Source organism: Apostichopus japonicus, chromosome 14, assembly GCF_037975245.1.
Source record: "Apostichopus japonicus isolate 1M-3 chromosome 14, ASM3797524v1, whole genome shotgun sequence".
Lineage (NCBI taxonomy): Eukaryota > Metazoa > Echinodermata > Holothuroidea > Aspidochirotida > Stichopodidae > Apostichopus > Apostichopus japonicus.
In genome coordinates this window covers 26,052,487-26,077,504 of record NC_092574.1, presented here as the reverse complement: position 1 = coordinate 26,077,504, position 25,018 = coordinate 26,052,487, and the positions used below count along the sequence as shown (strand labels likewise).

At 36.7% G+C, this 25,018-nt stretch overlaps 3 protein-coding genes across 7 annotated transcripts in view; 1 reads left to right on the top strand and 2 right to left on the bottom strand.

Annotated features, from left to right (window-relative positions):
- LOC139980029 (asparaginyl-tRNA synthetase-like) overlaps positions 1–6,046 on the bottom strand; it is a 13,392-nt gene extending 7,346 nt beyond the window's left edge. For 2 of the 3 annotated variants that reach the window (XM_071991378.1, XM_071991379.1), the window contains exons 1-7: positions 5,612–5,746; positions 4,119–4,228; positions 3,191–3,311; positions 2,399–2,620; positions 1,896–1,993; positions 1,580–1,712; positions 696–794 (exon numbers count right to left, since the gene is read on the bottom strand). In XM_071991378.1, coding sequence (XP_071847479.1) covers positions 696–794; positions 1,580–1,712; positions 1,896–1,993; positions 2,399–2,620; positions 3,191–3,311; positions 4,119–4,228; positions 5,612–5,731 — 903 coding nt within the window. In that variant the 5' untranslated portion in view covers positions 5,732–5,746. Of the gene's footprint in view, positions 1–695; positions 795–1,579; positions 1,713–1,895; positions 1,994–2,398; positions 2,621–3,190; positions 3,312–4,118; positions 4,229–5,611; positions 5,747–5,931 lie in introns of those variants that run through there. The other variant, XM_071991380.1, reaches the window with a different exon arrangement.
- On the top strand, positions 5,760–11,269 carry LOC139980027 (uncharacterized). Of its 2 annotated transcripts, none has more exons than XM_071991375.1 (2): positions 5,760–5,889; positions 7,716–11,269. In XM_071991375.1, the coding sequence occupies exons 1-2, from the start codon at positions 5,887–5,889 to the stop codon at positions 10,041–10,043; spliced, it is 2,331 nt and encodes a 776-aa protein (XP_071847476.1). In that variant the 5' UTR covers positions 5,760–5,886; the 3' UTR covers positions 10,044–11,269. The 2 variants fall into 2 exon arrangements, with proteins under 2 accessions (XP_071847476.1, XP_071847474.1); XM_071991373.1 differs by lacking the exon at positions 5,760–5,889 and adding an exon at positions 6,056–6,209.
- LOC139980028 (E3 ubiquitin-protein ligase RNF14-like) lies at positions 10,938–25,018 on the bottom strand. Of its 2 annotated transcripts, none has more exons than XM_071991376.1 (7): positions 24,822–25,018; positions 24,099–24,318; positions 23,032–23,180; positions 16,750–17,328; positions 15,907–16,135; positions 13,785–13,957; positions 10,938–13,366 (listed from the first exon to the last, which is right to left on the bottom strand). In XM_071991376.1, exons 2-7 carry the CDS (start codon positions 24,277–24,279, stop codon positions 13,112–13,114), a joined length of 1,566 nt encoding a protein of 521 aa, XP_071847477.1. In that variant the 5' UTR covers positions 24,280–24,318; positions 24,822–25,018; the 3' UTR covers positions 10,938–13,111. The 2 variants fall into 2 exon arrangements, with proteins under 2 accessions (XP_071847477.1, XP_071847478.1); XM_071991377.1 differs by having other exon boundaries at positions 24,099–24,314.

Sequence of the window (25,018 nt, the reverse complement as noted above, 5' to 3'; positions counted from 1 at the left end):
TATTTAAAAAGAGAAACCAACCAGCTGCAGTGTCAGTATGCATCAAAATATGAAAATTAGAAGTAAGAGATTATTGTTCAAAATGAATCTATAAACTGAGTGAGAATCTGATCAAAGGTTTTTCTGTTAATTGAGTGGTACAAACTATGACGTTTCAGTCTCACATTTAACCAGTTTAAATACTAGATATTTTGCCAATATTTCGGAGTAGTTGTACGTATAAGATGCTTCCAATTCAAATGCTATTTCTTAGTTAAATTCTAAGAAGATTTTGGCATCAGGGGATTAGCAACTATCACAAAAACTTCAGAAGAATGAAACAATCCAAGCCAGATTTGTGTAAGGGTTTTAATGTCTAAATTTCGAGAGAGAAAGAAACAAAGATATCTGGCAGTTTGATTGACTTTTTCATCTTTTTACCGACAGAAATGACAAGAACATGAATCAATATGCATCAGCAAAGTTGTCAATTCCACACTGGTTTGTACATGAACACCAAAGATACTGCCAAATATATATTTTTATGTAACCAACCATGTTGAAAATAGAAACTAATAGTGAGTAAGTGAAAAAACCTAGAAATTATCCCCAAAAGTTAAAACACCTTTTAGTAGTATAAACAACTCCATTTATAAAAAGGCAAATTAAGTTTGAATGCAAGGATGAAAATAAGCATATTGCTATGAAATATTTACCCTATGACCTTTAGCTATCCGATCATTGAATAACTGCACATCATCATTGCTTTGTGTGTAAACTTCATCTGTCACTGTCCTCAACATGGATTCCATGCACTGAAAGTAAAGACAACATAACAACACTTCTGTCTATACTGGTCAGTGAAGTAAAGAAATTCATACTCTTAAATTACTTATGATCCCAAGATTGGCTGTTGCCCAACCATTTCTTTAAGCTAATAAGATATAGATAATTATATCCAGAACAACACCATGTACCATGCACAGGTGTATGTGCACCTGTGCAGCTCCCATATGTTGAAACTGCATCCTGATTGTCATACATCTAATGTTGTTAATAGCATTAAAACTATCATTGCTTTCATGGGGATACAGCTCATAGTAGTGTTGAGTGCTTGGCCATTGCCTACCTACACTATGAACTTGTTTTACCAATAGAACAGCACAAAAGGTCAAAGGGCAGAGCAACCTAGAACTTCTAATAATGTGAGGCAGAATGAAAATTTGCATTACTGTTGAGTAAGATTTAGGTTTTAATTGGTCTTCAGTTTAAAGAGACCAGTTTCCGTCCTCCTGCTTAAAAGAAGCAATAATCCTGAATAAGTGGTTTCTTCAAACAACACTAAGCAAAGTAAATGTTCCCCCAAAAAATACAATGTTTTGTACAAAAGAAGAACTTCATCAATTAAACTTGATCTATATTGGCTGAGACAAATGTTCTGGACACAGTAACAGGCATGTGAATTCAATGGCACATTTCAGAACACAAGTACTAGAATTTGCAAGAAATGTTGAAAGTTTCATTCATCTTACCTCAATTCATTCTGAATTATTATTGAATATTATATATACTGATGCAAGTAAAGATGAAGACCCCTAACCTTTGTTAAGTCTGTTATATCTCTTGTGAAAGGTAGTTCTGCCTCCACCATTGAGAACTCTGCTAAATGTCTTCTACTTCTGGAATTCTCTGCCCTGAAGGCCGGGTTGAATGTGTACACTCTACCGTGAGAACTGTAGCAAAAGATGAGGAACACTCATGAAGAAACACAAAGCTAAAAATCATCCTAAGCTTAGGTCAAAGAGATACTTGTGTAATAACAGTTTGCAAAATATTAGAGTAATTTTATAGTTCAAGCTGGTATTTTTGAGATTGTCGAACTGTGTCAGTGTCATGATAGAGACAATAATACTTGCCAGCAAACTATTTCCAGGTGAAGCTGTCCAGAAACCGTCAAATACGCATCTTTGTCGAAAAAACCTTCGGTGGTCTCTGAAAGACTTTCATCATCCGGCTGAAATATTGTTCATAAATAGTAAATATTGACAAAAAATTAAGAGTTGACATAAATTGCTATTTTTTGGGGGGTAAGACACTCCAAATTTTGACAAGTTTCAGAGGTACCGGTACATATCTCAATTGATCAGTGCTAATGACAACTTTTAAATAAACTTGTACATTTAATTGCATGTCAAGATCATCCTGCAGTCCACACATTCACAACTTTCAAGAAGTAAAAATGCGGAAATAATGTTCGCAAAAACACAAACATTTAACCAATTTAGTGACGTGAATATTCAGAAATGCTAGTCACACCTAAAAATCTTAGTTACATTAATAATTTCAAGATACACAAACATTGGTCACACAGCTACGCACATTATTTACATTAAAGATGTCCACATGCTGAAACACTCACTGTTACTTTAAATAAATCCCCAGCACCTTCACAGTCATTGGACGTTAGCACAGGTGTCTGGACATTCAAAAATCCTTCCTCTGTGAAGAATTTGTGGAAGCCTACGGTAACAGCGTGGCGAATTCTCAACAAAGCACCAAAGGCATTTGTCCTGGACCTCAAATGAAGATATTGTCTGGTGTATTCCATTGTGTGCCTAGTCTTATGCTTCAAAGGATATGTCTGTAAATGCAGCACAGAAAGAAAAAAAAACAATAGAATTTTACATTCATATGGCATGCATAATGTGACTGCTATTATCCTTGCTTTCGCCATGTCTTGTGCCTATAAAGAACAGCTTCTTCTATCAGCAAACAAACAACACTAACACTATTAATGATTTTCAAGCTGTGGACATATCAAAGTTACACACAGTAATTTCTAACCAAACATCTTTGTTTTTGTTCAGGGCACTAGAATCATGTTTTCTTCTTTAATATATTCCATACACTTTCCAAGGAATTTTTTGCAATAAATGCAGGTTCCATTATTACAATCAGAAGATGTAACCACAAGACAGAGGCAATAAAAAGATGCCATAATTGTAACTGGCCACTTACAAAAGTGAGATAACAATGCTAGTGGAATTTGAGAGTCATGTTGCCTGACACAGAATTTTTAAACATAGTTTCCAATATACAAGTATATATGCCAAGCCTATAATGTTTATATCCTCTTCTTTGGGAAGGAGAGGGGTAGAGTGGGAGGATCTGGAAGGAGTGGGCAGTATATCGATAATGAACTTTGACTCACAGAATTGTCACAGGTACCGATTACTTCTATTGCAGTTGCTTGCATTTCAAATTTTTGCTGCACTGCATCTCTCTCCTTCAACTTTCCCTGTATATGCACAGATGAACCAAAGGTTACATCTCTGTTAGAAGGAAAACAAAATAAAAATGGAACGTAAAAGAGCAGCTGGAATTTTTTAAATCTTTCAAGTAAAACAAAACAATGAGCACCCTTCCAGGTGGATATGTGTGCTTTATAAACCTCTATTATTATTATTATTGTTATGTATACTTCTCTTTGTTTTTCATCCTTTTCTGTTCTTGTTCTGACAAAGTTTGTATATTAAGGTTTTCTAGATACTACTCTTACTACTAAATATTAAGTAAGTCATCTTCATTATTATCCTTTAAGTGCATATTCATTTCTTAGTGGGAGGGGAGTGGGACATTGGCCTAACACTTACCCCTCCACAGATGGCAACCCACAATGGATGCATCAATAATTTCCACCTATCAAATGAACCAAGTTCAACCATTTAACTATATTTAACATATAGTAACAAAATATTTCAGAAGTGTGCAGAGCTAACAGTATGATTCAAAGTTTGGATAATCTATTTCATATTTCAGTTGTCCATAGTATTCCTAAACTCCAATGTAACAACCAACATCAGTGGTTAAAAAAAAAAACTGACCTGTTTTGGGAATGTTTGGTAGCTTAGGTAATTTCATCTTATTTTGCACTTTCCCCTAATTTGGAATACTATATACAGTAAAACTGTACATTCTTGTATGATACTGCCATAATAGTGTATCCTTATGAGCAATATTCTTGAACCGAAATAAAGACTCTCAAATTTCAGAAAGTTGCAAGTTATGAATTTATTAAGGCAAAGGAATGAAGAACAATGAAATTAAACATATTATGGTGATGAAGATAATGATCTTACGTTGGCACTGTGTTTGTTGCTGCAACGACTTGCAAGTTTTTAATGCTAGATCCATCATTGACATCCAGAAAGGTAACATCTTTGTACTTCCTTATTCCTCTGATCCATCCCTTCCAAGAAAATAAGAAAATAAAAATAATATGGTGAAAACTTTACACATCCAACTTAAACAGACGCTTGAGAAGTTCATATTGTTTAGATAACATGGCTATGATATCTATGAAAGTAACTTTCATTTTTGGAATCTTATCAAGAAATATTCAAACATAACAGTTTGCCAGTTAAACATATGCATAACAAATGCTTTGAGAATTTACTCTTAGAAATGTATCACTTACACCAGGTTTTGCATACTTGCCAGACACTATTTACTACAATGTCAGGAGGGATAGAAATATGTCCATTGTTGACACATCTTGTGTGTTCATACATGCCTGAACAGACTGCAGATTAAATTAACTCAAGACACCTGCTAGGCCTACAGTGTAGGCCTGGGCTAATATAGGTCGATAACATAAACTTAGTCTTTGGCTTAGTCTAAGCCTCTTACTAGCTTAGGCCAGAGTATTCTTAATATTTTAGTGGTATCTGTAAGTGTAAAAGACCTGCCAACTCTTCTGGTGTTACTGTGAGTCTCACAGTTTATAAGTCAATCTCACATTCTGCAACTCTTTTGTGGTTATTTCCTGCCAAACTTTTGTTGTTAATTTGTTCTCAAACATGATCAGATATAGCTGTGTATATGTTTTTATCTCCACTGGAAAATGTGGGCAAAATCTAATTTGTTTTCAGAAAATAATTGTAAACATTGCCTAGGCTATATCATTTGTTCTGCAGTGCTTTAGTTGATATGATTGATTCACCCTACAGCAGAATGAAGTAACCAGGGTAGTAGCCCTTATTTGCCTGGCTGCCGGTTGAATAAACTGTTATATCTTTGCTTATTCGCCCAGCAGTGTTAGTCCTTACTCATCCAGCTGATGCATCTGCCTGCCGGGCGAATAACACATTGCATCCCTCTTATTTTGCTAGCTGCGAGGCAAACAGGTACAAATTTTACTATTAGTTGGATTCTTCCCAATCCTTCCTAGGCCTATGTAGGCCAAAGGTACTGCCTAAGTTAGGCCTACTGTATTGACTAATCTGCCAAATTGTGGAATGGAATTTTGTAAACCTTCATGTATCATATAAGACAGGTTGGAAACATTTTTTAGAGTTCTAGAACACTCTGAGAAAAAAACGATGGCACGATAGACCAAGAGGAGTAAAGTGTCACTGCTTACCTAATCACAATAAACAGTTCGATTAACACTGGGCCTTGGCCTATGTATATGAAGTAGGCCTAGAATTAAAACTAATACTAGTGTAGTGAAACCAGTACCACGTAACATTAGTGTTGATAATAACTTGACCCATATGTGCAGACAAACAAGGTTACTACTACTAGTCTATGCCTACAAAATGTATAAAAAACAATCAAAAGAAACCCTTACATTTATACCCTGATTCCCTTCGCATTTTCTGATTCCATATCTAACAATATCTTTAATAGATACATTAGAAGAAAATCGACGAGCGGCACGACAAAGATTTTGCACCTTTACGCCGATCATTGTCTCGCACGGAATTAAACATTGGCCGCTAATGTGACTTGTAAATGTTTTGTACACCCAAGCTAAAGAATCCAGTTTTTCCACAACGACCTTCCAAGAAGACATTGTCATTTCCCTTTAATGTCACGAAATAGTCGGCAAAGATTTTAAGAAAAATGGTAAGAAATATTTAAGATGTTGTTTTCTTAATTTAAGCTTACCAAATATTGCTAAAATAAATATGATCATAAATGAACATAACTTTTATTCATATAGCGAAACGTTTTTCACTTCCAGCTCTTCTATAGATAGTCTATGTACATTGTAAATTTTGATTCTGTGGAAGGGCTATTTTCGCGACAGAATTTAAAAGTGTACACATCCAGAACCATCAGTAATAGTAAAGATCCACCTTGGTGGAAATCTCTGGTAATATCAATCATGTGTAGGCTTAGACGTACGGTACATGGGAAGAGTGACGGAGTACCGGGGATTTGAAGTGAGATGTTTATACAAACGATTTAACTAAGACACTATGCTCATTGATAACAAATTAAGGACTGGATAATCTTTTTCAACTTTCAAACTTCTGATTGACAGGTTTTGAACATCAGTCCATAAGCATTTACTTAGCCTTTCATGCATTCAATTATACGAACAATCAATCTATTTATGGAAATTATGGCATTTGAAATCAGTTCAGACCAACCACTATCGTGTCGAAATTGCAAATTTGAACTAGAGCATTAAGGATTATCTACTGTACAGTAAACCCCTGCCAATTTGGGTCTTCTACACCACTATAAAATTTAGCAGACAAAGTACTGTAGGGCATTTGCTGATGACACTAAGATCTACATGGCAATGAAGATTGAAATGGACGCCAAGCTTATGCAGAAAGACCTACAGTAGATACCCTACAAAACTGGGAAAGAAATGGATGATGGAATTCCACCCCGAAAAATGTGAAGTCATTAGTATCAAATGCAACCAAAGATTTTTTGCCTACACCCTCCATGGTTTTGAACTTAAGCACGTCCAGTTTATCAAATATCTGGGAGTTCACATCACTCACGATTTAGGTTGGGATAAGCAGGTAGACTACCTCACCTCTAAAGCAACAGACGTCCTCAATTTCCTTTGTCGCAATATTAACATCAGAAATACCAGTGTCAAACAACAAGCTTACAAGGCACTAGTTAGGCCAATCCTGGAGTACAGCAACACTGTTTGGGACCCTTATATCAATAAACTGATACATAAAATTGAAATGGTTCAAAGACGTGGTGCAAGGTTTGCCCTCCATCGTTACCACCCCACTTCAAGTGTTGGGACGATGCTCCAAGATCTAGGTTGGAAACCTCTTGCTGAAAGACGTAGAATATCGAGGTTGACAATGTTCTACAAAATGCAGAACCAGTTGGTAGCCATTGATCCAGCACAATATCTTACTTCAAAGAACCATCAAGTTCAAACCAGATGTAAAAACACCCAAGCCTATCATAATCCACATTGTTCTAGAGACTATTATAGGATGTCTTTTTTCCCCGGTACTGTACGTGATTGGAACTATCTATCTGAGGAGTCTATTAGGGCCCAATCTGTTGAAGCTTTTAAAAACCTAATCCAGTTAGACTAATGTCCACATAGCCAACCTGTCAATCAAGTGCATGAGTCTTCAAAGTTGAAGTTAGCACTATACTGGAAGAAGAAGAAGAAGATTGTGTCATAACCTAAGTCTTATATGATGAAGAATACCATTAAGAGCTAATAAGTTAGTTAACAAAGACGGTGTCCTTTGCGGCAACAAGTTCACTACAAAGGGAATCTGTTTCATTGGAAAGCCTTCTCATTAGCACATCTGTGGTTAGACATTGGTTTTGTATCTGCAGAAAGTGTGGGATGAAGACCAGAGGCCAGGGAATTAAAATGTTCACAAAATAAATGTTATTTGCATATTGATTATGCATTAAATTGATTTTGTTGGTTTTCTATCTTTATTCAGATGGAAGATTGTTCACTAGATCAGCAGCTTGCATCAGACATTATTGAACAGTTGGCTGATGAAAATGTAGACCAGATTGAAATAACCATCGTGCAAGCTGAAGATGGTAGTTATGGAGACCAGAACCATCCATCAATTATTAACATTCAGTCAGCAGAAAATACTGAGACCTTGAATGTTCAAGGACAATCTGATCCTGAATCGTCTACTACAAGACTGAAAAAGAAGCCTGCGAGGTCATCTAAGAAGTATCGTAAAGAATGGGAAATGGTTCCAGAATACGAGTTATGGTTGACAGAGAGTACTAACGATGGCTATGCATTTTGTATGGTATGTGAATGCGACATTAGCGTAGACAAAGGGAAAGCCCAACTGACCCGTCACTCTATGCGTCAGAAGCACATAGAAAATGAGAAAGCCATGAGAAGAGGTGAAGCCAGCAGGATAAATAAAGAACTACAGGAGTTTATCCCAGTAGAGAGAATACAAGACAGTGCTGGTACCTCTGAAGAGAATAAGGGTGTTGCCTTGTTGGAAAAATTTCACCGTAGGGCAGAGAAGCCTGATCTTTCCCTGCAGACCCAGCTAGCTGAAGCTCAGATTGTAGCTTTCATTGTTGAATACAATCTCCCTCTTAGTCTTGTTGATCGTCTTGTCGCTATGATCAAGGATCTACCAGCCGTGGGAACTGCTATCAAGAAGATTCATCTTGGTAAACAAAAAGCCACAAACATGGTCAGACAAGGCTTTGCGCCTTTCTTTAAAGATATTCTGGTAGAAAAATTAAAAACGACTCTTTTCTCTGTGGTAATTGAGGAGGCTATAGACAAAGCTAAGAAGAGTAAACTTGCATCTATCTTTGTTTCTTTCTCTAATGAGGATTTGAAGATGGAAGTCGATCTCTTAGAATTTGTAGAATGCGATACTTCACATCACAACGTTTATGGTAAATTTAAGGACTGCATGAAGAAGATTGAGCTGGCAGGTGTCCCAATGAAGAATTGGATAGGATTTCGTAGTGACATTTCCAATGCCGAGGAAGACTCGCAGTCACTAAGTGGCATGATTAGGGAAGATTACCCGTGGGTGGTGTCGATAAAATGTCCGATTCACATGATCAAACTTTCCACCTCTACTGCCTGTGAGAGCCTGCCAAGCAATCTTGAAGATTTCCTACATATTATTCATCATCATTTTGTCACCTCATTGTCATCAATGACACAGGCTCCTTCTCTTGTGACTTTTGAAAAGTTCTACACATCCGATGTGGATAAGAGGCTCACACCCGGTCAGACGCTGTGGCTCTCAGATCAGAGCATAGTGAAACTAGTCGTGAGCAAGTGGCCTGAACTACAGGTTCACTTCACCAACGTTGTCATGGAGGAGTCCAACAATGGCCATGACCTAGTACTCGAAGTCTTACTCAGTCCCATCATGAGAGTCATGGCATTGTTCATGGACTACGTCCTGGGTGTCATCGACAATTTCTGTTCCATCTTTCAGAAAGAAGAGCCACTGTTTTATCACATAGAGAAAGAAGTGCAAGAACTGGTTTCGCTCCTCGCAAAGTCTTTCATGACTAAAGAATACCTGGATGTACAGACTGATTTTCTTAAACTTCAGGTGAACGAGGAAGATGCCTACTTGCCCCTCTCCCAAGTTTATATCGGTTACGAGGCCACAAGCGCTCTGACGTTGCACATGCAGGAACTCCAGTTAATGTTCGATGACTCAGATGTGGTTTTTGCTCTCAATTCAGCTCGAGAGTTTTATAAAGCACTCATAGTTCAGATCCAGTCCAGGTTTGATTTCACTCATCCAATCTATAAGTTTATCAATATCATCAATCCTGTTAACGCCTACAACACTGATCCTCCCTCACTGATGGAGTTCTTTGCTAATTTCCTGCACCCAGACTGGTCAAAGAGGTCGATGGAGGAAGAGTGGCGGTCAGTTTGTCTTCTCGGATTGCCCAGTGATGACATTTTGCTCTCACCGTCGTCTTTCTGGAAGTTTGTGCTGAGCAGAAAAACTCCGACCGGGATGAACAGATTCCAGCACCTCCACGAGATCCTACGTTTCTTTCTTTCATTACCGTATTCCAAGACTGCCTCCGACAAGATGGTGACACTCATGAGGGACGTCAGGACCAATTCGAGGAGGTATTTAAAGACAATCACCCTCTCAGCATGCCTGAGATCTCACTGTGGATTAAGGAGAGTTCCTAATGCTCTTATTAATCCTCACTTGAGGAAGAGACTGGAAAAGGTCAAGTCAAATGCAAAGTCTGGTGAATGCAATGACATGCCAATTTTAGAAGCTAGATAAATCACTTTGCATATGAATTTACATCTTGTTTTGTATTTCTTATTGAAGACTTCAAAGTAATATGGCTGACTTATCTACTGTATTGGGAGACAACAGTTTATATCACCAGTTTATGCACATTTGGTGCACTCAGCATTCAGCCATCCGGCTGTCTGTACAGTAGGTCTTTGATTTCCTAACCACAATCAAAAGGCATGTCAGCAATTATTGCAGTTGTGTTAATGTGATACCTTGAATTGTAAGACTAGTTGAATAATTCACAATGCAAAATTTGGATGAATGTGTACTTGGTGTGCGAGTACCCATTACTCAGTTCTCAATGGAGATGCGAGATAATTAGTCAAAATATATTATAAAAACAAGGGAACTCAACAAATACAACCATACATGGGTACTGAATTCCCCTAAATGAGTTTTCACTATTGGTTTTTGGTGAAAGTATACCATAGGTTTGTCAAAGGTTATGTGATGTTTTGATAATGTTAAATAATTGTTAGTCATTAGTTGTCAAACTTTTTCCTCACAACTTTTCCTTGCTACTTGTGGGAACATTTACAGTAGGAGAAGAATGAAGTGTTGAACACCTTTTTATAAACGTCTTCATCTTTCATTGAACCCCAAGCCAAAAGCTTCAGTACCTACTATAAAAACTATAAGAAATAAATTTATACTATGTTTCAATGTTTTATAAAGCTGATTGCCATTAATTGGATATGATGGATGAGGCTGATAAGCATTTCCGAGAATGTTCATGGTTGGAAACTTATCGACACCTGAATTTAATTTTCGCCAAGATCAACACTAGTCAGCTTTGCAGGATTTATCGCATGTAAAATGTTACTATTAAACCTTTGTGGAACCAAATGACAAATAAAGTACAAATATTGTATTGCCTTGTGATTACATGAATATATTCTCTCTTTAACATGTCTTAAAACCAACATAAAATAAATGACACCGAATACATCAGCGCAAATTTTACCTCTTGAATAATAATTAAATATTTCGAACAGTTCCAGTACTTTCTTAGAGCTGCATATTCAGTTGGGTTGACTTGTGTCATTCTATCCAAACGATGGAATAGTCACGTCCAATTAAATACCACTCATGTTAAGTAAGCGGTCCACCAGATTAGACTTATTAGATAGCTCCTAATAAATGAGGGATTAACGGTTAAGTCCTGTACAGAAAAGTTTGCATCAAATTGAATAAATGAGTAATCTTGATTCATTGCAAACCTTGTGCCTTATTTCTTTATACCATTCCAATTTTGGTATTAAACTAAAGTAAAAGATTTTTCTTCAGGTAACTAGATTATGACTTCAGTGACCTGGTCTTCCATTTAGCAGTTGAATATGGCACCATCAGATCGCAGAAATTCTACAGAAAATGCAGCTTTCATTCAAAATGGAGAAAGACATTGTGAGCCTTGATTACAGCTAATATTAGGATTCTGCTAAGGTTTACCTGTGTCTAAGCCCACCAGTTCGATTATACATTGCAACTTCATGTTAGGTTAACCAATGAACGGTTACCTTTTTTACGGATGCACCAGACATGTCCTCTTTTTTTCTTTTGCTTGGGTGGATTTAAATTATGTCCAAAGTTTTAGCTACTTCTGGCATGTAATTAATAATGTAATTAACAAAGAGGAAATCTTCCTTGACAGTGATTTGGCCATGATTTGGCAGTTCATTTGGCCATGAACCTACTAAACAATTTTCAGATAAAATATCCTTTACTCCACTTATCAATTCACCAACCTAAATCCAGCCTTTCAGTGCTGAGTAGTAGACTTCAGTAACATTATTGCAACTGTGCTTCTGTTCCCGAATATTGAATGTTGCAGCAAGGACAAGCATATCTTATAATGCTTTTGTTTATAAACTGCAAGTCATTGTATTAATGCATTGCAAAAATGCTTTGAAAATGCCACAGCTCTCAGTTCATAGACAAAGCCTGTAGTTTGGACTTATTGCGTATTTTATTCATGGTTGTGAAATGCAAGGCACGGCTCGATCAGGAATTTTCATTCTGACCATGTTCTTGTGAAACTAATCGAGAATGGTCAGAATGAAAATTATTGATCGAGCTCCTGAAGGTTCCACAATCGACAATTAATCACTCATAGGGCTTATAAAGTCATCAGTATTAACTACCAATCTTAGTATGATAATAATTTTCTAGAGGTTTCCAAAACACTTCCAAGGATGTGATTCTACAAATAAAATGATTTCCATACCTGGAGCAACCTGGCTCAATTAAAGTGAGATAATATTGTCATGGTTTGATGTAAAGGAAAATAAAATATATCTCTGCCAATTAACCAGATACCTCAAACATTCCCAAGAGTTGAAATGATCAATGCTTCAAGCTCACTTGTTTCCCGAAAGATGACAGAATCAAAATGATGAATGTGAAATTAGGAAACTCATGTCTTAATGATTCAACATTGTATGACAAACATACCTGGGTGTGGCCTTTTCGGAGAAATTGAACACTTTCACTTAAGGTTGGTCCTAAGGATACCGAAAACTCCAAGCATGTCTACAGCTGAAGAAGTATTCTACAGTTCCTACAAGTTTTGGTCTACAGACATGAGTGGTTAGCTGAGTCGCCACACCTTGCACACCTTTTATTTGTATAAATACTTCTTGTTACTGATATAATTTCTTTTAGTACAAACTGCCACCGTTAATTGACGATAACCAGAGAAAGTAAGTCATTGTCTTTCAGACGAGTTTCAGTGCTATCTAAACAATTCATCTCAAAGTCAGATCCTGGAAGTATTACTCTACTAAGATATTATGTTTGGCCTGAGGAGTTGGGGAGGGATAATGGTAAACTCGGTAGGCAGTGTACCACGTCAATTTACCATAAATGCTATTAATGGCTGATAATAAAGTTGTCCCAAAGGTGGGAGACATCCCCTCCCCTTCTCCCCCTTCCCCAGGCTGCACATTCCACCTTCAAAGTTATCACCACGATTCCTATTACAAAAATATGGTCAACATAATTTAATCTCATTCACACCTTCCCTTCCAACCTAACTGATAAAAGTCTGTCTCTCACAAGAGCTGAATCAACTGTTCTAAATTTTCTTCTACATCCAGCCAATTGTCACCCAAAAATTCATCATCCTCCTCCTCCTCATTGTCTTGCCTTCCCCCATTTTCGATCCCTTGAAATAAGAGATTGTGACACGGTGAGTTGATTGTTTGGAAATGAAGATATGGGTTAGCCTTGGAGAGTCTCTTCATGCACAACCAACAGAAGTAAGAGTGACACTTTGAGCATGTCATCTTGTTACAGCCATCAATTTTCTATCGGAAAGAAAGAATAGCAAAATGAGAACATATTATTAAAAGAGCAGCTTGCCATTGGTCACTAAGTTTATACAGTCTACTAGATTGATCATAAACCAAATCAATCTGAATAAAGAAATCTTAACAAAGCCTTCCAAAATGCTTAACATTAATTTATGTCAAATTTTATTTCCTAAATTTTTGTCAGTTGTCTTGGATACAAGGTACTGTAAATGTGCCGTTGCAACTGTAGATTAAATTGATTTGATAGGAATGCGAAAGTGAGATTTGTAAAATCTCAGGCTTTTCAACATCATGCAAGCAAACCTCACAGCGGATCGATGATGATGCTAGTGGGCCCGATGCTGCACTGGGCCCTCAGGGACTCTCGGATTTGTGCAACCACCAACCAACCACCAAGTAGTGATACACTCACCTGAATGCTGCTACCACAAGAAGGACAATTTTTGCTGTTCTTAAAAATCCACATTTCGCTGCAACTGTCTTCAAAGAGCCGTCTGAGGTTTTTCCTGCCATATTTCTTCTCCAGGAATTCTTTGGTTGCTTCATCACCATTATCATACTCCGCTTTCATTTTTCGAATGTCCTCTGGAACACAACAACAAAATATGTAATTTAACAATGTCCAATACTTCTGCTAAAAATATATCTGTGGAATGTATCCTAACAACAGAAAACTAGAGCAGCAATGCTGCAGAATCTGAATACATTGCACAGTGGAAGGGATATTCCAATAGCAAAAAATATACTGTATATTGCTTATAACAACCAGAAAGCCAATTGGCTGACTGATTCCTTGTCAAATTTCACATATCAACATTTAATGTTAACTGCAGACAAAGTTCTTGTACTTAATAAGGGTGGATCACTATACCAAGTATGAAGTGAATCCAAGTTATTCTGGCAACCTCAAGTAAGAAATAAAGCTGTTGTTGTACTCAATAGTATGGACCCACACATTAGGTATGTACATACAAGCTTTACTTTTGTTATTCATGTGTTTACAAAGTTCATAGAGTTTGACATATGTCGACCTTTGACCTTCACCAACTTCAATGAGTTACCTGTACTTACTAAGGGGGATCCACATAATAATTTTTAAAATTTTATCAAAATAAGGTTCATGTGATACTCAATTCTATCACAGAACTGACAGCAAATCTCATGAAATCTCATCATCATCATCTCATGATTCATTTTCCAGCCTTTTATCTAGTATAACATAGCAACAAACTAATGTAATGTAAAGATGGCCAACTTGCAAAACAAAAGGGAAAGTAGTACCTGCAGCAGCCTTTGACCGTACAAAAGCCTAGTCTTATATGATAAACAAACCTCAGAAATTACACTCCTTGTTATACAAAATGTCAATATTAAAATGTTCATTTCCTTCTCATCAACTGATATGAAACTTGTCTAATCAAGCTAAGGAACTGCAATGAGGAACCAAACTTAACATAGATAAGTTTACTACTATAGTGTACTGTACCTCAAAAGAACACCTGTTTACACTAAATTCAAATTGATACTCTGTCTACACATACAAGACTTCCACCATAGATCTGTCTAACACCAGTGTAAATGCATAGAGACCAACTGGGCTGAAATTGTTACTCTTCAGCAAGTTATTAGGATGATCACCGCATAAAGAGACCATTTTAAACAAACCAAAGTAGGTGTAAGGTGAGATTATGACAGCTATCATTGCTTTTGCATTTAGTCAGCAATCTTACCAAAGCAAAAACTAGAGTTTTAATCAAAACATTGAAGTTGGAATTTTATATTTCATTCGTAGTATTCCCACACAAATAGGTAATTAGATTACATTAGATTCAAACCTCAATATTTTTGTCACTCAAACACTTTGAGTACCACAAAATATTCAAATAATTTTGCAACTAAAACCTTAAACTTTAAGCTTGTCTTTCCAAAAGAAGGTTAATGAGTGATTAACAGATTAATATTTAATCCTCAACAGTTCACCGCTGATAAACTTTTCAAACTACCACTTTTCATTCATCACATATCAATTCCAAACTGAGAAAAGGTTAAATTTCACAAGTCAAGCTAATAACCTGCAATGTTATGCAAGTCTAGTATGAAACATAACTAAAATGTTGATCAAGGTCTACTCAAATAGCTGTTGTATGCATCCTACACTGTATTAGGGCTAATTTTAAATGGTCGACAGGCCATCCCAGAAGATCAAATCTCTGTTTGGACTAAAAAAATCAGCCATGGAAGTCGTCCAATGAACAACTTGTTATAAACACCAAATTGAGACTGCACTGTAACTAAAATCATTTGGACAAGTATTGGCAGACACTGAAATTACTGAAATAAGGTTGCATAAGAAAACACATGTAAACAATAAGGAATACTTCTGTGCAAGGCATGCTAACTTTTGCCACTATGTACCTTGTTCTGGGCAAACTTGTGCTTGCAGATAATTTTAAGTGCCAATCAAATTTAAGAAGGGAAGGGGGGGGCACTGGCTCAGCCATGAGTTTTGTCAGATAGCTTTCTGTCAGACTGACCTTTCTTGATACGACAGGGGGACACCCCATGGTAGGCCATGTTACAAAGAGTGCAGAAGGCCAGGTGACAGGTTGGACACACAGCCATTGTGCTGTCTTCTTCCTTCATAACAGGACTTTGACAGGCGTTGCGTGGACACCTGGTGACGTCCTCCATACCGTCCAAGGAGAGCTGCAGAAGAAGTCGATCGTACCTAGCGAAGAGTTCCTCACTCACAAGGGATCGTACCTGATGGAATAAAACAAGAGCCCACATTTTTTTCTTTCCGTCAGTAATACACAGCTACTGTGAGAGCTGCTCAGATTAATTTTGTCTCACTTAAAAGTTTTAAAGTTCTACTACAAGCACTTACCCAGTTAGAATCATTGTGGGTCTGATTTTAATCTTGAACTTAAAACACACTAATAAGTACTGTAGAAGACACATGAGTGAATTTACAAGACATCATACACAGACCGCATGATGTGAGAGGGAGTTGGAGGAACAAGTGGGTGGTATAATAGTAAACAACAGACTGAATAAAAACAATGGGATTTTTCAGACTAGATCTTAATGAGCAAGAAAACTCATTAACCAAATAACTGTTCCATACAATGTGACCACTAAATGATTCCCTGAAGTATAACTGAGAACTTACCAATAGCAGCTGTTTTACAAATTTTACAAGTTTTACAAGCTATTTCCTTGACACAAAGAGAAGACTGTGCTGTGAATTCTACCTCTGGGCTCCCACCAATCATAAGGTGGGCAGTGAATAGACAACAACAAATATAGTCAGGCTGTACATTATACTTAAAGACAAAACTTGTTTTAATACAGTAACAAAACTCATGTCTACTCACCTGAGTTTGAGATGCTTGAGAGTCACACTTCTGTTCGGGACATGTGAGAGCCTTGACATTTCCGTCGGTGATCTGCACGTTGAAATACTCTGTGATACAGAGTTTACAATACACATGTTCACAGTGGGGGAAACGGAGACACTCTGTGCCCATCTTCTCCTCAAAGCAAATTTGACAATGGTAGAAACCAACATCAAATGCATGCTGCTTCTCTTCAACATCATGATGAACCAAAGACTGGATTAGGTTTGTAAGAGATGCAACATCCTGGATGGCTCTACTGTCAGTACTTTCCATTGACACCGCGCCATCAGCCTCCACCCTGTGTACCCGTGCTTCACCATCTTCGGTACCAGAGGCATTGCCACCGTGAGCGTCAGGCGTTGTTTCCACTTTTCCGCCACTGAGCGATGCATTTCGAGCAAAGGTGCGGACATAGGAGTAGTCCAATTGAAGGTGGTTTTTAAGGTTCAAAAAAGTAAAGGTTTCATCTTGCAGGAATTGAATCCATTGAAACAAAATGACTTCACCTTTACTCTCCTCCCACAGCTCATCCAGATTACAGCACAGCTTTGTTATCTGTCAAGAATAGCATATCACAACATTAACAGGTCATACTTAGTCATAAGAATGGCATAAAACAACATTAACAGGTCATACTTAGTCATAAGAATAGCAGAAAACAACATTAACAAGTCATACATAGTCATAAGAATGGCATTAGACAACATTAACAGGTCATACATAGTCATAAGAATGGCATATCACAACATTAACAGGTCATACTTAGTCATAAGAATAGCATATCACAACATTAACAGGTCAGACATAGTCATAAGAATGGCATAAGACAACATTAACAGGTCATACATAGTCACAAGAATGGCATAGATTAGACAACATTAACAGGTCATACTTAGTCATAAGAATAGCATAAGACAACATTGACAGGTCATAAATAGTCATAACAATGGCATAAGACAACATTAACAGGTCATACATAGTCATAAGAATGGCATAAGACCACATTAACAGGTCAAACAACAAACATAATCATAAGACAACATTAACAGGTCATACATAGTCATATGAATGGCATAAGACAACATTAACAGGTCATACTTAGTCATAAGAATGGCATTTATAAGACAACATTAACAGGTCATACATAGTCATAAGAATGGCATAAGACAACATTAACAGGTCAAACAAAAACATAGTCGTAAGACAACATTAGCAGGTCATACATAGTCATAACAATGGCATAAGACAACATTAACAGGTCATACATAGTCATAAGAATGGCATAAGACAAAATTAACAGGTCATACTTAGTCATAAGATGGCATTAGACAACATTAACAGGTCAAACAACAAACATAGTCATAAGACAACATTAAAAGGTCATACATAGTCATAAGAATGGCATAAGACAACATTAACAGGTCAAACAACAAACATAGCCATAAGACAACATGAACAGGTCATACGTAGTCATAACAATGGCATAAGACAACATTAACAGGTCAAACAACAAACATAGTCGTAAGACAACATTAACAGGTCATACATAGTCATAAGAATGGCATAAGACAACATTAACAGGTCAAACAACAAACATAGTCGTAAGACAACATTAACAGGTCATACTTAGTCATAAGAATGGCATTAGACAACATTAACAGGTCAAACAACAAACATAGTCGTAAGACAACATTAACAGGTCATACATAGTCATAAGAATGGCATAAGACAACATTAACAGGTCATACTTAGTCATAAGAATGGCATATCACAACATTAACAGGTCATACTTAGTCATAAGATGGCATTAGACAACATTAACAGGTCAAACAACAAACATAGTCATAAGACAACATTAACAGGTCATACATAGTCATAAGAATGGCATAAGACAACATTAACAGGTCAAACAACAAACATAGTCGTAAGACAACATTAACAGGTCATACATAGTCATAAGAATGGCATTAGACAACATTAACAGGTCATACATAGTCATATTAAGAGGTCATACATAGTCATAATTGTGATATGCCATTATGACTATGTATGACCACATTAAGAGGTCATACATAGTCATAATGGCATATCACAACATTAAGAGGTCATACATAGTCATCATAATGGCATAAAACCACATTAACAGGTCATACATAGTCATAAGAATGGCATAAGACAACATTAACAGGTCAGACATAGTCATAAGAATGGCTTATCACAACATTAACAGGTCATACATAGTCATAAGAATGGCATAAGACAACATTAACAGGTCAAACAACAAACATAGCCATAAGACAACATGAACAGGTCATACGTAGTCATAACAATGGCATAAGACAACATTAACAGGTCAAACAACAAACATAGTCGTAAGACAACATTAACAGGTCATACATAGTCATAAGAATGGCATAAGACAACATTAACAGGTCAAACAACAAACATAGTCGTAAGACAACATTAACAGGTCATACTTAGTCATAAGAATGGCATTAGACAACATTAACAGGTCAAACAACAAACATAGTCGTAAGACAACATTAACAGGTCATACATAGTCATAAGAATGGCATAAGACAACATTAACAGGTCATACTTAGTCATAAGAATGGCATATCACAACATTAACAGGTCATACTTAGTCATAAGATGGCATTAGACAACATTAACAGGTCAAACAACAAACATAGTCATAAGACAACATTAACAGGTCATACATAGTCATAAGAATGGCATAAGACAACATTAACAGGTCAAACAACAAACATAGTCGTAAGACAACATTAACAGGTCATACATAGTCATAAGAATGGCATTAGACAACATTAACAGGTCATACATAGTCATATTAAGAGGTCATACATAGTCATAATTGTGATATGCCATTATGACTATGTATGACCACATTAAGAGGTCATACATAGTCATAATGGCATATCACAACATTAAGAGGTCATACATAGTCATCATAATGGCATAAAACCACATTAACAGGTCATACATAGTCATAAGAATGGCATAAGACAACATTAACAGGTCAGACATAGTCATAAGAATGGCTTATCACAACATTAACAGGTCATACATAGTCATAAGAGGGCAGGTCCAAGCTATTGTATCCCTAGAAGCCAAATTTCAAACTTTACTGAAGCACCCTAAATGTGGTGTCATGTTAAAGCTGAATTATTGAAGTTTCAGATTTTCATAATTTTTTTTAATTGTTTTGCCTATTCGAACAATTACAGCTGGCTAATTTGCATAAATTCAAATTGCAGTGTGACGTACGGGACATTTGGAATCCTATTTCCCTGCCAGCAATATGAATTTAGTGAATATAAGTTATGTGGGACATGATACACCCTTCCTTCCAATTATTTTGACATATTGTTTGGGGGTTCATCAATTAAATATGCTTATTAGCTAGTGTCCAAATACTGATGTCCCGTACGTCACAATTTTCAGCACTTTTTTTCAAGTTTTGATATGGACGAACAATTTTTTTTTGGTGATATTCTGTCAAGTTCTAATTAAGAACATTGTTCAACAAAATCCATCCCAAAAAAATTGAAATAATATTCACAGCAAATCTAATTATCAAAATTAAAAATGTGACGTACGGGACAAAATGTGACGTACGGGACATAGTGTGGGGGAAACCCTGTATTTATACATAATAAACATGCATGGGCTCCAATGGGGACCTCTACTGGAAACCTTCCAATGCTTACAAATTTATTTTGTTGAAAGATGGTAGCTTCAAATAAACTATTGACCGATGACCACCAACAGCCCAGGTGTTGTTCAATATACTATCGGGAAGTCAATTGTGTGTGTGTGTGGGATACAGAATCATCTACAATGCTTTTCAACATTTGCATTGAATGAGGACGACTTCAAGAATGTTGAGTTTGCATTTCAACATTTCCTAGGCCTATTGTGAAAGGTGACTATCATGACTGTGCAACAATGTTCTTGTGTCCTGAACTTAGATAGTAGACATTGAGATTTTTAGTTACAAGTATAGAGTTTTGCTCGCCCAATTTTTGCAGAGGACAATCACTCATGAGTTTGTTCAATAATCAGTATTACTGTAGGTCTATAGAGTTTTCTTTGTTGTACTAGTGTCATAGATGGACATTATGTGGCGTTACTGTGGAGATTTTGATATGTTTTGAATGGGATGGATCATATTTCAACTTCAGGGTCAATAGTGGGAGTATGATACAGTGTTGTACAGTATAAACCAAAACAGTTTTGCACCAAAACTTGCATCTTGAATCATTTGTGGTCTAACAAAGCTAGAATTGATGTTATGAGTATTTGGTCTGGTAACCAGTGTTAGGTCTATAGAGTTTTCTTTGTTGTACTAGTTTCATAGATGGACATTATGTGGACGTTACTGTGGACATTTTGGTATGTTTTGAATGGGATGGATCATATTTCAACTTCAGGGTCAATAGTGGGAGTATGATACAGTGTTGTACAGTATAAACCAAACAGTTTTGCACCAAAACTTTGCATCTTGAATCATTTGTGGTCTAACAAAGCTAGAATTGATGTTATGAGTATTTGGTCTGGTAACCAGTATTAGGTCTATAGAGTATGCTTTCTTGTACTAGTTTCATAGATGGACATTATGTGGACGTTACTGTGGACATTTTGGTATGTTTTGAATGGGATGGATCATATTTCAAATTCAGGGTCAATAGTGGGGAGTATGATACAGTGTTGTACAGTATATACCGAAACAGATATGCACTAAAACTTTACATCTTGAATCATTTGTGGTCTAACAAAGCTAGAATTGATGTTAAGAGTATTTGATGAATGTGTAGAGTAGATTTATACTTTACGCATTCCATGTTTAATGTAGTGGAATGATCTCACAAGTACAGTCACTGCTCTTTTCGATCCCAGAAAGAAGGAAATATGGCATGAAATTACCAATGACATTGTTCTGGCATATCCAAATTGTTTTTATGTAGAAATCAGCTTGTTATGGTATATTCAGGAATAAAAATATGAGTTTTGAAGTTTTCATAGTCAATTTTTATTTGGACAAATTGTCCCGTATGTCACATGTCCCGTACGTCACAGGACAATTTTCATTAGTGTAATCACTGAACTGGAATGGCTTCATATTTTTTTCTAATATGTTACAGCTTAGCCCTTGGAAGGTTAGGCTATTCACTAGTTATAACAGCTTGATCACTGCCCTCCTAATTTCAGAGCGATTTCAGCTTTGCTCTTTAGTAAAAAAAACACAAATTTCTCTGGTCCCGTACGTCACACTATACATTAATTAAGATGGGACCTAATTAAAGCAAGTGTAGGAAATCTTCATGAGTTTGCAATACAGTAGCAGCAATAACAAATATGAAAACCTGAAAAAGTTTCTGGAAAATAGATTTTTTTATAACTTTTAGACACATTTAAGTCTCTGAAATGTCCCGTACGTCACAGTGCAAATAGCTTGGACCTGCCCAAGAATAGTGTATCACAACATTAACAGGTCACACATAGTCATAAGAATGGCATTAGACCACATTAACAGGTCATACATAGTCATTAGAATAGCATATCACAACATTAACAGGTCACACATAGTCATAAGAATGGCATTAGATAACATTAACAGGTAATACATAGTTATAAGAATGGCATATCGCAACATTAACAGGTCATACATAGTCATAAGAATAGCATATCACAACATTAACAGGTCATACGTAGGCATAGTGTCTTTCCATTCCTTGCTACAGTAGGCAACCCTCCCATATCTTGGGACATTTGGTGTACTATTACATAGTTTGTCTTAACTCTTATCTCATCTCCTTACATGTCGATATACAAACAATTTGGGTAACAAGATAATGCAAGCAATTAGCAGTTTGTTCAGCCCAACTTCTCAGTCTGGTTCCAAACCCAAAATGGATGAATTTTCAAAGTGTCACTTTGCCTGTAATGTGATCTGGCACCTCTGTGATCATGTCCAGTTGTACATTTAACGTACATCAGATGCCACAAAATTATAAACCTGGTCTGGGGCAATACCCACATATCAAAACAATTTCATATCAAGAACCAAAGGTCACCTTAGTAGATTTGTTAGGATTAACATTGCTACAGTTCACAAAGCTCTATAATAAAGTGCACAAGGCATCCTGTAAAGCAATGTCTTCAAAATTTGTAAAAGAGGAGAAAAACTATAGACACTGAGAGAGTCAACACTTCCATGAAATTCAATGTACCAACCTGCCTTGGTGAAAGCCATTTACATGACAGAGTAAATTGAGGTGATTTGCATGATGGGTAATCAGCAGGATATTGGAAGTGCAGCATGACTGGGGGCAGGAATTCTAGAGGGAGCAGATGTACTTCATCCTTCTTGAATGGTCTGACTCCTGCAAAGAGAAAAGGATTATTCTTTCAAAGTATCAGCAAGGGAAGAAAGTCTTCACTAGTCTCTCTGTACTTGGGGAGTCGAGTTGACAATTAATTATCATGTGAAATTGCATTTCTTTCCAGTTTTGCGGGGAATGTACTGGAGATATGGCAGTCAATTTAGCGATGTTTATAGAAAAGATATGTAACAAGTCTAAAAAGATATGTGATTAAATCAATTTGCAGTATGTAAGATATGATTCAAGAATTTGTTAAACAAATTCTCAGCTCTTCATTGACACTTGACAGATACCAAAACTTTGAAGATTACCATCAAATGAAACATACTGCTTTAAAATTGAAAAAAATGTTGTTTCTTGTTCATAACACATACAATAAACTACTGAATGTACTGTACTAGTGGCATAGGAAGGAGCAACCTGGCCTGTGTAGCAATAGAAATGGGCCTCCAAAGGAGAGTCCACTTTCACCCAATCCCAGTCATCATTTGGGCTTGAGTGATAAAGTATATATTTGGCATCTTGAGATGCTCAGACAAGGCCGCACTCTCAGGCTTTCTCTGTTTAGGACAGGGTTGCATTTGAATTTTCTTTTTGGTGGATATCGGGAGAGAACTAAAAGACTGTACTGAACAGTGTTAAAGATGGACAAAAATATAATTAAAATTTAAAATGAATAAAATCTGATTTCAAAACTTGTCTTTAGTCAACTTGTGGTCATATTTCTTGGGTCCTCGACATCAGGTCCCAGTTTGCACCAGCCACGCCAGCCTAGTTATGCCACTGTACTGTCTAATTGACACTGATGTCAGAATCAAGTAATAGAATATTATTTCTACAGAAATCCTACTGCAGTTTGACATGAAATCACCAAAACAACTCTTCCAATCTTCAATCAACTTCGATTGTTCTCTGTACCTGCTTTCAGGGCAACACTGACACAAACTGGCCCATCTAACTGTACGTGGAAATTCTCTGGCAAAGTCACATTAACTACAAACTGCCCTCCCTTTTTATCATCTGCTGCTGTAAAGACTCGTTCTTCGTAGATACTGGACAGAGCTGTTATCTCATCTTCTTGGTCATCACTGTCGGACATATTGTAAGTCAGGGAATGTTTCTGTGTTACCTCATCTTCCTTAGAAAACAACAAAAGGTAATGCCAAAGATAGGAATATGACTGTTCAGGCTTCCTGAAAGTAACAAAACTATCTGATACTTGAAAGACTTTAAGCCTCAAGACAAGGCCTTATAGACTGAGTATCACTGGCAATCATAACACTCACACACTTCCAGCTTGCGAAGAACGACAGTACATTGTTTACTACTGTATATCCCTTTACACTGTACATCGAGTATCGATATAATAGTCTGTGAGATTCAAGAGTTGCTAGGTATTCTGTAATTAAGCAGAAGCTTACATCAACGGTTGTGCAATTATGTTGGTTAGGCCTAACTTAGCCCTTAGTTACCTAAGTTGCCCAAGTATGCTTAGCCTGGCGTAGCCTAACTGAACTTAGGCTTTGCCTAGTAAAGGCCTAACCTAGTAGCACTCACCGCACTGTCTGTACAGTGTTAGGCATGTTACATTGACAAACTAAATTTTGTTATGTAACCTTAGTTTGCTTTATATATAAATACCTTTGTCTCTAATTAGTTCTCTTCGTGCACTTTATGTTGGAGTAGAAGAGAAACATCAGGCAAAGCTCAAAAGTAAGGGCCAGTCTTTTTGTTGCTCTCTGCTAGTCCACGTATATCGTGCACATGACAATTGTCATAGCATTCCTACTGTAAGGACAGAATCTTGGCTAGCCTAAATTCAACCTTTGGTGTTAATA